Source organism: Urocitellus parryii, chromosome 4 (genome assembly GCF_045843805.1).
Source record: "Urocitellus parryii isolate mUroPar1 chromosome 4, mUroPar1.hap1, whole genome shotgun sequence".
Classification (NCBI taxonomy): domain Eukaryota; kingdom Metazoa; phylum Chordata; class Mammalia; order Rodentia; family Sciuridae; genus Urocitellus; species Urocitellus parryii.
Window position 1 is genome coordinate 7,496,021 of NC_135534.1, and position 12,824 is coordinate 7,508,844.

Here is a 12,824-nt window from a genome sequence, read left to right on the forward strand (position 1 = left end):
AGAAAAGCTGGGGCCACGGTATTCAGAACCGCCATTCCAGGATGGCTTGTGCACTCCCCACAACCCTTTCTGATCCAGCTCCAGCCACTTGAATCCTGGATTTCTGCATGTGACAGGACCACAACCTACTGGGATACCCTAGCCAACTGTGCCTGGTCAACTCCAACTCAACCTTTAAAACTCAGTCCTTGTGTCATCTCCTCCATGAAGCCTCCCTCATCTTCCCTGTTACTTAAAGCTTAGTTCACCCCCAGAGCCCAAGTTAACAGAGACTTGTGGCCTAGTTTCAGCAGAGTAAGCTTTAGCCAGCCTAGGGAAGGGCCTGGATGAAGCACGTGATGTTGGACAAGTCAGTGCCCTGTCTGGGTTTCAGACTGGAAACCTGGAAAACACAGGGTTTAGACAAAGTCCAAGTTTGGGCCTGATGGTGCCTCTCATAGGATAGCCCCAGTCTGGTGGGGGATCGTGGACCAGTGAGCAGAGAAGTGGGTTGAGGGCCAGTGTCCTCTGGGATATGTAATAGAGAAGCTGCCACCCCTGGAATTCGGTCCTGCAAGATGTGGTCAGGTGGTCAAAGGGAGTACCAGGCTTGAGGGCTCAGTGACTAGAAAGAAGGAATATGGCCTTCCCTGAGAGACACATGAGGCACAGTCAGCCTCTTCTTGACCCCCAAACTCTGTCCCTCCCCTGTCTTGAAGATCTATTCTGTTTCTCTGTCCCTGATCTCAGGCCCCTGGGTTTGGTTCCAGAACCAGGAGACCTAAACAGAGTAGGTGTGGAATATGGAAATCGGACACCAATTTCCCAACAGAGCCAAATAAATGTTTGTGGGAGAGAAGCCAAAAGGTGGCTTAACCGCAGAGACCCCCTCAGAGCCAGCCCAACCCTAGGCTAATATTCCTAGGCCTATCCTTCTAATTTGTCTTGGGAGCTTCATGTGGCCTCAGGCATACCCCCACAACATGTCTTGAACACATGTACAGACACTGATACTGTGGCTTCTTTACTCCCTGTCGTCCCCTTGTCTCCACAAAATATTTACAAACAGGGACGAATAGGGGCACCTTTGCCACCAAATGGACTGGGGAGTTGGGGCAGTGCTCAGACGTGCCTTGGCGCAGGGAGGGATCCTGAGGAGGGCCCAGGGCTGGTGTGACCCAAGTACCCTGCCGGGCCCAGGCAGTTCTAAGTAGGTCCATAGTTAGCCTGGGGCTGTGGGTGAGCTCAGGCCAGGTCCGGAGCGGGGGAGCCCAGCTGCTTGGAAGCCAGGAGCAGGCGGGTGGCGGCGCTCTCCGACTCAGCCAGCAGCCGCTGGTTGTTGTGCCGCAGGTTCCTCACCTCCTCCTCCAGGGCTGCCCTGTCTGCCTTCTCCTGTGTGTGTCAGGCCAGCAGGAACAGGGTCAGAGCAGCCACCCCTTTCCTGTGGCAGCCCCATGACTCTGTGCCAGCCCCAGGCCACCTCATCACCTTCTGAAGGTCTTCCTGCAGCTTCCTGAGCATGGACTCCAGGTGAGAGACTTTCTCTGATAGACTCCCAGGTTCTGGCCTGAGGACATGACGTCAGAACTCAGTGGGACCATCACAGGGGCAGCACCAGAGGCTGACTCCCAGAAGCCCCTTGAATGTGCAGCGCCCAAACCCTGTCTTCCGAGACTTAGGTGGATAATGCTTAACTCCAATGGACAGGCACAAAGATTGGCAGAAGGGCACATGAAGGGGCTATGTGAGGGTGGGAAGCCTTACTCAGCATCAGACTTTGGAGTTCCCTTGGGGTCTCCGCTCTCTGGGATGGGCTGTCCTATGGGACAGAGGGGCCATGTGGGCAGGTCTGAAAGGGAGAAAGAATCCATCCCATCCTGGCTCTTCCTCCCAGTACCCTGGTGGCCTTACCCTCCCTGGATAGTGACTCCAGAATGGTGTTGCAAGTGGAGGCAATCTCTGAGATGGACTGCCACTCGTCCTCCAGGGTCTCACTGCCGGCCTCTGACATGACTGTGGGCACAGGAGGGGGCTCAGCAGGGGGAGTCACAGAGCCACCCTCCCCCTCTGTGCCCACCACTCCAGACTCACTCTTGCTGATGGAGTTCCGCAGAGACAAGGTTCGTGGCAAGAAGGAGGCCCTCAGTTCTGGGGCTGAGTCCTCATGGCCACTGGGGCTGCCTGTCCGGTCCTGGGGGACAGAAATGGATGTTGATGCAGTGATACCAACTGTCACCTCTATGCCACTGGGCTCCAGAGCCTTGTTTCTACTCACCTTGAAGGGAGGTATCTCTCTGCCAGCACCAGGTGTCGATGGCTTGGCAGTGGTGGCCAGTAGGAGGTCCGGGGTGGTGTCAGGCAAGACTGGGGCCTCATCTGACAGGGAGCTGGGAAGAGCAGGGGTGGCTCAGACCTGGAAGCTGGTTTCCCAGAGCCTTGCCTGCCCAGGCCCCACCAAGCTGCCCAAGAGAGTGCACCTGTGGGGCGATGGTGGGTTCTGGCTGTGTAGGAACTCAGTCCTCTCTTCTGCCAGATCTTCAGCCCCTGGAGGGCCACTGCCATCCTGCAGGCATAGGTGCAGCAGCTGCTTTGTGGTGGGCAGCAGGACTACCTTGGGGGTCTCATCCTGCAGAGGTTCTGCAGCTCCCCGCCGGCTGGGCTCCTTCAGAGACAGCGTGTACAGCTCCGAAAAGCTCCTGGGGAAGATGGGGAGGGGTGGCATCAGGAAGGACTCCCAGCATCACCAGGCCCATCCCTAGGTGCAGCCAGAGGCTCACCACCAGGGGAGAGTGCTCCAAACTCCCTAACAGTAAAAAACGTGTGCCTAGTTGCTGCCCATTCTTCCAGACTTGGGCTCAAATCCCAGTGCTGTCCTATGTATCCTGGGCAAATCACTCCAAATGTCCCATCTATGAAATGAGATAATAGTGCTATGCTTGTATCATGCTATGAGAGTTTAAACAGCCCATGCAATTGCCTAAGTATCCCAAATTCACTGCCTGGAGCTAAATTTGGCCAGTGCCTTTCCCTTTTCTAGAACATGTGCCTGTTTTAGCAACTCATATGAGCTAAGAATGATTAGATGTTTAAATAATTGAAAGAAATCAATAGAATATTTCATGACAAGTAGAAATTAGTTCAGACTTAACACAATTTGACTTGTGATTATTGGACCCTGGGATATGTCGGTTAATTACAGTAACCCCTTCATAAGGCAAGCAGCATCTATTTGAAATCCAAATAGTTCAGTGTCCATAAATAGTTTTAGTGGAACTCAGCTGCACTTATTCATTTACTTATAGCGACAGAGATGAGTAGATGTGGAAGAGACAGGAAGTCCCAGAAAGCCTGGAATATTTACTGTCTGGCCCTTTACAGCCTTAGCAGAGTAAATAAACAATAGTGGGAGGGGTTATAGTGGTGGCCATCTAATCTTGTGAGCAGTGAAACCAATAGTGCTTAATTGGTTCCACTCTATGTAAAGTGCAGTTCAGAGAGGTCAGGCACGAAGGACTCTCAAAGCACACACATGCAAATCCTGAGAATGCTGGTGGCCACACAGGAGGCACAGGCTGCCCAGTCCTCCCACTACCCAGTGTCCCCAGCGCCCTGACCTGCGGGGCCTGCCGCTCTCATCGGGGGGCAGGACAGTGACGCAGACCTTGGGTGCAGAGCGTAGCAGCTGGGCAGCAGCCTCGGGGCCAAGGCTGGGCAGCGTCTGGCTGCATACGCGCAGCAGGCGCGCCCCGGGCCGCAGCCCAGCAGTCTCAGCAAACGTGAAGCGCTCCACATGCGTGATGAAACCCTCTGCGTCCACCTCGAAGCCCAGGCGGCCCTGGCCGTCGCGGGGCAGCGCCAGCTCCCGGGTCTCGCAACCTCGGCTTACCAGCTGCAGGACGGGGTGGGGTGTGGGCGGGGCTACCAGAGGTGGGGCCAAGCCAGGGCCCCGCCTCGCCCCGCCTCACGGCAAGGCTTTCCCCGCCCTCCCTGAAGAGCTTTAGTGGCCGACGGACAGGTGAAGACCTGAGGCTCGGACACTAGAGGGCTACTGCGGGAGCTTAAATCCCCACGCTGGTTTTGCCTCTTTCCCGGACTTTCCCTTTCGGGGGTGGTGGGGACTCCAAAACACGCTTCTTCTTGGCGCGTGAGGGCACCCTGGCGGCCAGTGCCCTTGAACCCCATGTTTATTCCCTGGCCTCTTTTCCTCCAGGCTTACCTGCAGGCGCGCCACGACCTCGCCCACCGCTTGACCGGGGTCCCCTTCGAACCGCAAGGTGATCGCCTCCCCGCGGCCGTGGTACAGGTCGAGCTGCTGCTCAGAGAAGGTCCAGGCCAGCACATCACGACAGGCACAGTTGAAGACTACGCGGTCGTCCCGTGGCGCCACCAGCACCAGTGCCTCCGCCGAAATGCCCAGCAGGCACGGCAGCTCGGCACTGTCGGGTCCTCCTGCTTGGGCTCCGGCCGCAACCCGAGCCCCTGGAGCTGCGCGCACGCCCCACATCAGTGCACCCGCCGCCTGCAGCTCAGTGCCTGGTCCCCGAGGGGTCGCCCGGCGCCTGCCGCCTAAGGAGGGCAGGCCAAAGCGGGAAGCTGAGTCCAGCGATGTAGTCGTCACCTCATTGGTAGCCAGGTCCTGTAAGTATTGCTGGCGCGTGCGTGTAGCCATGGCATGGAATTGGCGTGCATGTGTGGCTGCCTGCTCACCATTGAGAGCCTTGGCGAGCAGGAAGGCCCGGAAGTCAGCGTTGGCTGCAAAGGGACCTCCACCCGGGGGCAGAGCTGGTCCAAAGGCTGGAGTGTCCTGGGTGCGGCTCACAGCCACCCTGTGCAGAGGGAGGCTGCAGTGAAGGACAACAGAGGGGCTCCTGGACCCAGTGCCCATGGGAAACCTGGGATGACCCAGGTGCCCACCTGTAGGACGTGTGCTGCGTGCAGGGAGCATGCGCCCGCACCACTAAGAACACATGCTGGAAGTGCGAACGGATGGTGGTAGGGCAGAAGGGCTTGCTGCCCGGCTCCTGGAACACGATGGTCACAATGTCATTGCCGATGTGACGCTTCCTCAGGAGCTGGGGGTTAGATGGTGGGGAGTGGGCGAGAGGCACTATGTACCCCCAAACCCCTCATTCAGGCAGGGCAAATCCTCGACCTGACTAGCACCGCCACCTATCTCTGGTGAAGGCATAAGGTGTTTATCTTTGGGAAGGTGCTTCCAGAGGGAAGGGTTGCAGGGGCCAGGAGAGCTCAGGCCAAGGCTCAAGTACTGCCACCCACACAGCACTCTCCAAGACTCCCCAGAACTCCTGCCACTCCCCACCCTGTGCCAGGCCCCTCACACCTGCTGCTGGTTATTAGGGGTGTAAGGCAGCATCGTGGACACGTGGAACATGATCTCATGGTCCTGGTACGTGGTGTAGAGGGAATGCGTGCCCGTGGAATCCGCTGTGGCCGGGGAGTTGGGGACACAGAGGGAAAACAAAGGGAGTCCGGATGGCTTAAACCTGCCATCCTGTTCACACTCAGGAGCCTCCATGCTCCAACAACAGGCAGACAACCCCTTCATGCCACCAGCCAGAGCCTAAGCCACAGGGTCTGAGGCCTTCAGCTTTGGCTGCTCCCCTCCCCTCCCCCGCAGGCTCCAGCCTCACACCAGGGTGAAGGGGGTCAGGACAAGACAGAAGTGAGAAAGGGTCTCAGAAGGAGACAGGAGTTAGGAGGAACTGATGGCCTGAGCACAGAGGCCTCTCCCAGAGGCCCCTGGGGCCCATCCACCTAGGGAAGTGGGGTGTTCCCCTGGAAGCTGGCTTCCATGTTGGAGGGGTGATACCTCCAAAACCACTGGGCCCCAGCTTAGGCAATAGGGTACCGGGGCCTTGGAAGACAGCCCTGGACCCTTCTTCCAGCCCATAGCCTGGCTTTGCAGCCAGACATGTCCTCAGCCCCAGACTCTGGACAAAGAGTCACAAGGGACCCCAAGGAATGCTGCCCCTCAGTACAAGTTCTGCCCCTTCCCCACTAGCCCCCAGGGCCTCACTTTTGGTGTCTAGCTGGGCCCGGTAACTCTCAAAGCCTTTGAGCCGCACAACATCGCCCAGCAAGGTGAGGAACTGCGTGAAGGCTGCCCCCGCCTCTTGGTTGTTGTACATCTCCTCCTCTGAGCCCTGGCCGGCCCGGCAGTACAGGATGCCCACCTTGCGCTGGAAGCTCAGCTGGGGGAGAAGAGGGTGGCAGAAGGCACAGGCCTCAGTATCCCATCAATCCCATCCTGACTGTGTTATGGGGAACAGTTGGGACCCTGGCCTGGGGGTTTGGCCTTGAGTCCCAGCCCTCTCTGAGCTTCTATGTCCTCACTAGTCAAGTGGGTATAGTCTGCTCAGGAGGGGAGGATGGGGGCGGTTAGTCCTCCTGTGACGATGGAGCAGGCCACGCACACAGTGTACTCGTGGCCCAGAAATGTTCCTGTTGCCATCCTGCTTGACTCAAGCCTAGACCAGCATCCCCTTCTTTGAATTTGAGGTGCCCCCACCCCAGCCCCATGAACCATCTCTGTTCCCAGCTCTTTTCCATCTGTGGATAACCATGCACAGCTCAAGGCTCTCTGAACCCATTAAAGCAACCCTGGGGTCTCCCCAACTCTTACATCCCTTCTTCATGGCTAAGCTCAGAGCTAGAGCCAGGCATGCATGAAGCCCAGGTTCAACCCTGGCAATACACACACACACACACACACACACACACACACACACACACACACACACTTCTTCTGCAGCCAAGGGATGCAGCCCTATCCCAGGACTCTCTCAGCCACCTCTGGCTCTGACAACCGGGCCTCTTCTCCACCTATGTTTCTCCCCTCAGTGGCTGCGGTGGCCACCTCCATGGGATGACACCCCCTCTCTGAGTCCAGTCCAGACAATTCTTCCAAACTCCAGGCCTCCTTCCCCAGCTGCCAGGTACCCTGCCAGCACTCTGGCACCTCATCTCCTCGCTGCCACTCTCTGGTCCCTTTTCCTCCTCCAGGGTCTCCGACTCCATGAAAACACCATTCTCAGGGGCCAAGAAGCTAAGGAGTCTCAATCTTCCCTTTTTCAGTCAGTGACAAGGGCTACTGACTCTACCCCTGGACTGTCACTTTCTTGTCACCTCCTCTATCATCACCAACATGTCTAGCTTGGATAACTGTATTGACCTTTGACCTGGCCTCTCTGCCTTCTGCTCCAGCTTAGTCTCCTGTAACCAGAGGGCCACTGTGCCTCTCAGATCCAACCATTGCTTCTCAGTGCCCCTGGGACCAAAAGCAAGCCTCTCTCACCCCCCTCAAGCTGTCCTCCACCCACACTAAAGTGCATGTGACACTCTCTTAGTCTCAACCATCATCCAAGTTGTTTCTTCAGCCCAGAAGCCTTGCTCAACATTGTCTGCAAAAAACACCCCGCTCATCTTGGCTTGAGCTCTTGCATTACCTCCATAGTGTAAAACCCCAGCTGAGGAAGCGCATCAGCACCAGCCCTCCAAAGTCCCCTTACTAATGTTCTGTTCCTGTATTCCAACAGTTCTCAGTAGATCTCTCTCCACACCCAGATGTGAGCTACTCAAGGAAAGCACCTGGCCTGGACCTGTCCCCAGTGTCCAGCCTGGGGCCTGACACCAAGAGTGTATGAGACATATTTGTTGAGTGATGGGTGAAGGACACAGAAGAGGAGAGTCAGGGTCAGGGGGCAGCTTTTAGCACAGGGTAGAAAAAAGAATTTCCCGCTGGCCTGACTGTCCCAAAGTAGAACAGGAAACTTTGGGAAGAAGCAGCAAACCATATTGAAAGGAGAACAAGCAGGTGCCACAAGGCAAATTGGTCAGGAATGACAAGAGAACGGCAGAAGCCCTAGGGTCAGTCAGACCAGGGAGTCTGGGTCTTAAAAGTACACATGCACCACTGTGGAGTTTTTTTAAATGCAGACTCTGGTATAGTGGGCCTGGCCTAAGACCTCAGAATCTGCATTTCTAAGACCCTAGAGGCTGAGGATGCTGGTGGTCTTCAGACCTTTGAGAAACAAGGCTCCAGATGACCCCTGATGGTTTCTGAAACACTGGAGATGGACTGGCTTTCTCCAGGCTGGGGGGATGGGCAGACTGGGTCTACTGATAAGGCAGGGTCTCCCCATCCTGGCCACTCACCACTTGTTCATCCAGTGTAAGGAGGGTGCGAGGCACCTTGGGGGAAGCTGAGCCCAGACGCAGGCATGTTGGGCTTAATCGTGGTGCCACATGCTCCAGAAGTTTCCTCGGAGACAGGCCTCGTGGGGGGCCTGGTGGCAGTGCGTCCTCTGAGATGGTGCCTCGGAGGGTCCGGAGCTGAAGGGATGTTGGGGCACTTAGGACCAGATGGGGTAAGGATGAGGGGACCTGCGTCCTGATCCCATGATCCTGGCCCACCTGTGTGGTCCTGACGATGATGCGGTAGCTGTGCTGGGTACTCCCTCCGCTGCCTTCTTTCTCCTCCCGCCGCAGGCTTACTGCCACCGGGCCTAGCACCTCGTCCATCCCAAAGAAGTTCTGGTGTTCTGGGGAGGGGCAGGCTATGGATGATCAGTCAGGGCCCCCTGGCAGTTCTGCCCGCCAGGATCTACCACACTTATCACTAGGTCCCATCTCACCAAATGTAGTCCCTGAGCTTCCTTCTGAAGCCCAGCCCACATCATAACTTGCCCAAGACCTAAAAGGCCAATGCCTGACTGCACCCAGGCGCAGATGCTGCCTGGCCCCATCCCTACCCCCATATTTTTCGTTCTAAGAGAATCTCTTTTCATAGCAAAGGTGAGAACAAGGTTTCTAAGTGTAGGCCTTTCAGGCCCGAGTTTTCCCCTCACAGAAATGTGGACAGAAAATCTCTTTCCATCTTGGTGGGTTACGAGGATGAGCCAGAAGGGTGTGCCTTGGCTGGGGATGAAGGGCCATGGCTTGCCCTTAAGGAGGTGAGCCCAGCAGAGCCCTGGCTCAGCCCCTTTCCCTCCTGAAGCCAGGTACTTTACAGGAAAAAAACAAAACAAAACAAAACCCTGACCCCTCTACTGTATGCACTGCAGGTGACAGGGACCTCGGTCCCAGCCCCCTCCTCCCTCTCCCCCAGACAGCCTGCACTCACCTTTACCATAGAAGTATTTGCGGTAGTAGCCAGCACCCAAGTCTGCGTGCTCCAGGCTGTAGGCCGCAGTCCGGTTCTGTGGCTCTTCCAGGACAGACACTGATGCGTTGGGCAGTGCAGGGGGCACAGGTGGGGACACTGGCCCACCTAGGCCTAGCTCGCCCTCACCCCCAAGCTCGCTCACAAATCCAGGTGCCCCAAGCAGCAGGTCTGAGCTCGCAGCCTGGTCCTCGGCTGAGGCCCGGGTCCCAGAGCTGGATTCCACATGGCCCCCTGTTCCCCGTGGCCGTGGAGCCCAATCAAAGAGCATGCTCTGGACATCATAGTGAGCAAACCACCGGGGCTCCAGCACTGGTGGGAAGGTGGGCTCTGGCTCCTCAGCAGGCAGCCCCAGCAATGCCAGTGGGTCCGTGAAGAGCCGGGTGGGGGCTGCAGCAGGACGACTGGCTTCCTCGTGACTGTGGGCCCTGGCCCGAGGGCTGGCTGGCGTAGGGGGTCGGGCCTCGCCTGCATCACTGCCACTGCGCAGGAGTGGGCCCCGAGCTGGCCTTGGCTCAAAGGTGTGTGGTGTCAGTGGGGGCCTGGCTGGCTGGCGCAGCTTGCGGGCGAAGAGGTCATCGCTGGGTGCTGGGGCCATGCCCCGCCGAGGGCTCCCCACGCCGCCGGCCCACATGGGCATGCTCTGTGGGCCTGACTCTCTGGGGGCCGGGTTGCATTGGCAGACAAGGGTGCTTGGTGCCCAGCCTGCAGGCCGAGGCTGTGGCAGCTGTTTCTGCCCTGAAGGAGGAGGGGGCTGTTCAGAGGGGCCTGGGGAGAAAACAGGAACCCAGGCCCCTAGCCTGGTCTTCCACCACCCCGGTTGGCTTCCGGCCCCCTCCGAGACCATCAAAGCTGCTTCCGCTTTCCTGGCCACTTCCTTGTCTGCCTAGGGCTGAGGTTTCCAGCCCCTTCCCGGGTTAGTGTGGGCTGGGCTATGGTGCCTTGGCCCTGAGGGTCCTAAAGCCTAGGCAGCCCTGAGGTTGCCAAGTCCCACTTAACACACCTTTGCTTTGGCCTGGGCCCAGAGTGAAGGTCCCCGCCAATGCCTGGCCCAAAGGATAGACAACTGGTTTGGGCTGAGACGGGAAACCCATGGGGCCACTGGTGTCTGGGTCCTGCCTGCTTGACAAAGGGAGGACGTCCTGTCCCCAGAGACCTTCCTCCCTGCACCTCCCACTTCCTCCAGGGTCCCTGAGGACCTGAGCACCCAGAGGCCTGCTCTCAGTGCTCTGGCTCCTACAGTCTCAATACCTCAGGGAAATAGGGACTCCCAGGGCCACAGGAAGGGCAAGAAGACTTCCTTCAACACAGGAAATGGTCCCATCTTTGGGCCCAGCCCCCTTGCAAGCCCACACATCATGAGGAAGGAGCTGGGATCACTCAGCTTAGTCATGGGACCCAAATCACCCTAACTTGAGAGAGAGACCCCAGGCCCATCCTCTTACAGATTACTATGCCCACACCTGAGAGCAGGAAAGGGCATGCTAGAACTAAACACCCAAGCCTCTTTGATAGAACTGGAATCCATGGGGACCTCTGCCTATGTGATCTCAGTGATATGGACAGGGAAGTCTGAACCTCATGTAACAGATCAGTCTGGGGTCCAGAAAAGAGATGCTCTTGCCTATTAGCAATTCCATGTAAGAAAAAGTCTGAATCTCCAGGGCCTTAACAGAGCTGCACCAGCACACCCCTGTCCCTGTGTGCTTAGAGGGCTGGGGATGTGGCTCAGTGGTAGTGCACTTGGGTTCAATCCCCAGTATTGAAAAAAATGAAAAAAAAAAAAAAAGGAACCTGCGTAGGTGTGGAGCAGGTGGGGGTTGGGCCAAGCAAGGCTCTCGGTCTCACAGGATGTAAGACTGAGACACCCAAGGCCCCAGAGACCTGCTGGGTGAGGAAATGAGGTGAGCCCAGGGGCAGGTGTGAAAGGTGGTGTGAGAACATGAGGGGGAGCTACCCCCTGCCCCTGTGAACCCATTATGGAGTGGGCAGCCAGAGCAGGGGCCTGAGGACTTTCAGCTGGTCTTCAGAACCAAACAAGGGTAGGCTTCCAAAGCTCAGGGTGCCTCCAACCTTGGTTTCTTGGGACAGGCTCTGATGTGGACCTTGAGCCTCTGTTTTCTCATCTCTAAAAGGAGTTAACTATCCCTGTTCCCACTGAAGACTGCAGGGAGACTGAAAGGAGGGTGAAGCCATTGGAGCTAGCCATCTATGTGCATGACAGATGCAGGCTCCATGTGCCAAACTCTTGGCCCGTGCAGGCTTGGGCTGGGTAGGCATGGGGGTGGGTGGGGAGAGGGTATGAAGAAGGGGGTCTGTGCAGGTTCCTGCTCCTCGTGGCTAAGCTTTGGACGTGTGTGTAAGGGAGCTCTGTGAGTGTGTGCAGCCCAGCCCAGGGATCAACTCTTGCCTTGGCCCAGTGCCGCGCTCTAGCCCTGCCTTGGGGGTGTCTTGGATTCTGCCCCCCATCCCACAGCTTTACACAGGGTCCATTGAGGCCAGGACATTCCTTGCAGTTTGTGTCACTTGCGGGGAAGGGGCAGCTCCGCCCCCACAGATCCGGAAGGCCTGGCTGCCCCAGGAGGCGGCCCTGGACGCTTCCCAGCACATCTGGAGGTCATGACCCCATCTCTGCTGCCAGGGGGCGCGACAGATGTTTCCTCCCAGCCCAGGCCCAAGACTGGGGGGTGGTGTGCAAAAGCTGGAGAGGAGGCCCCCCAAAGAGAAGGGGAGACCCAGAAGAGGGGGAGTACCCCCCAACTCAGCAGGAGGGGCGGTTGCCAGCGCCAGAGAGGAGTCAGGCGTCACTGAATCCACTCACCGGCTCACCAGTCGGGTTAAGCCGTCATGCAGAGGAGGGACTGGGAGTCGTCAGACGGAGGCAGAGGACTGGACATGCTGACTCGGGACTGAGCTGGAGCCGGAGGGAGGTTGGGAGGGTGCAGGCAGCGAACGCGGTGAGAAGCCTCGTCTCCACCCCAACACCACCAGTGCCTGCGTCCAGGCCACTTTGTCCCTGTCTTGCCCGACCGTAGGTCTTCCCGAATCCCACTCCCACCAGTACCTCTGGGGCTCCCGCCCAATCGATCACAGCAGCCTCCCGCGCCGGGATCTTGCCTGTTCTCCAGCTACGGCTCCCGGCTGGGCTCCGGCTCCGCCTGGGGGCGGGGCCGTGTAGGGGCGTGGTCAGACGGAGGGGCGGGGCGGTTGCTTCAAGCGCGCCTGGGTCTGTCTGCGGCCGGCGGGAAGCGCAGGGGGCGGGGACTCCAGGCCTGGCCACGGTCAGACCAGTGCTCAGCAGGAGGCCAGGCTGACCTAGGCGCCTCCTGCCACCCTTTATGCTGGGCCCACCTTCTGGCTGAGAAATGGGAACAAGTGTATCTGCCTTCCAGATCAACTGGAAGGGCTAGAGGCCACCTTGCGTCCAGCTCCCCTCCAGCACTCAGCAGGTGCCCCGGATGCCCAGCCCCAGACTCTGGGTAAATGCTCTATACACCTGTCTCATTTATTGTAGAACACCTTACAAAGGTGTCCTCATCACCTCTTTAAGGCTTGGAGTATTTGAGGTTCAGAGAAAGGCTATGGCCAAGGTCAAGGTTGAGGAATGTAGGATCCATAGGGCTGGAAATTTTTGAACATACTGGAATGGGAAATGCAACACAAC

General features: G+C 57.7%; 1 protein-coding gene across 4 annotated transcripts; it reads right to left on the reverse strand.

Moving 5' to 3' along the window:
* Window positions 1-978: 978 nt before the first annotated feature.
* On the reverse strand, window positions 979-12,312 carry Sipa1 (signal-induced proliferation-associated 1). Of its 4 annotated transcripts, XM_026396550.1 has the most exons (17): window positions 12,225-12,301; window positions 11,982-12,074; window positions 9,122-9,898; window positions 8,413-8,540; window positions 8,155-8,331; window positions 6,017-6,191; window positions 5,321-5,424; window positions 4,894-5,051; window positions 4,196-4,805; window positions 3,594-3,868; window positions 2,457-2,675; window positions 2,255-2,366; window positions 2,071-2,170; window positions 1,891-1,992; window positions 1,744-1,798; window positions 1,468-1,546; window positions 979-1,371 (listed from the first exon to the last, which is right to left on the reverse strand). In XM_026396550.1, exons 3-17 carry the CDS (start codon window positions 9,798-9,800, stop codon window positions 1,225-1,227), a joined length of 3,120 nt encoding a protein of 1,039 aa, XP_026252335.1. In that variant the 5' UTR covers window positions 9,801-9,898; window positions 11,982-12,074; window positions 12,225-12,301; the 3' UTR covers window positions 979-1,224. The 4 variants fall into 4 exon arrangements, with proteins under 4 accessions (XP_026252335.1, XP_026252336.1, XP_026252337.1 ...); XM_026396551.1 differs by lacking the exon at window positions 11,982-12,074 and having other exon boundaries at window positions 12,225-12,312; XM_026396552.2 differs by having other exon boundaries at window positions 4,894-5,000; window positions 11,982-12,287.
* Between the last annotated feature and the right edge of the window lie 512 nt (window positions 12,313-12,824).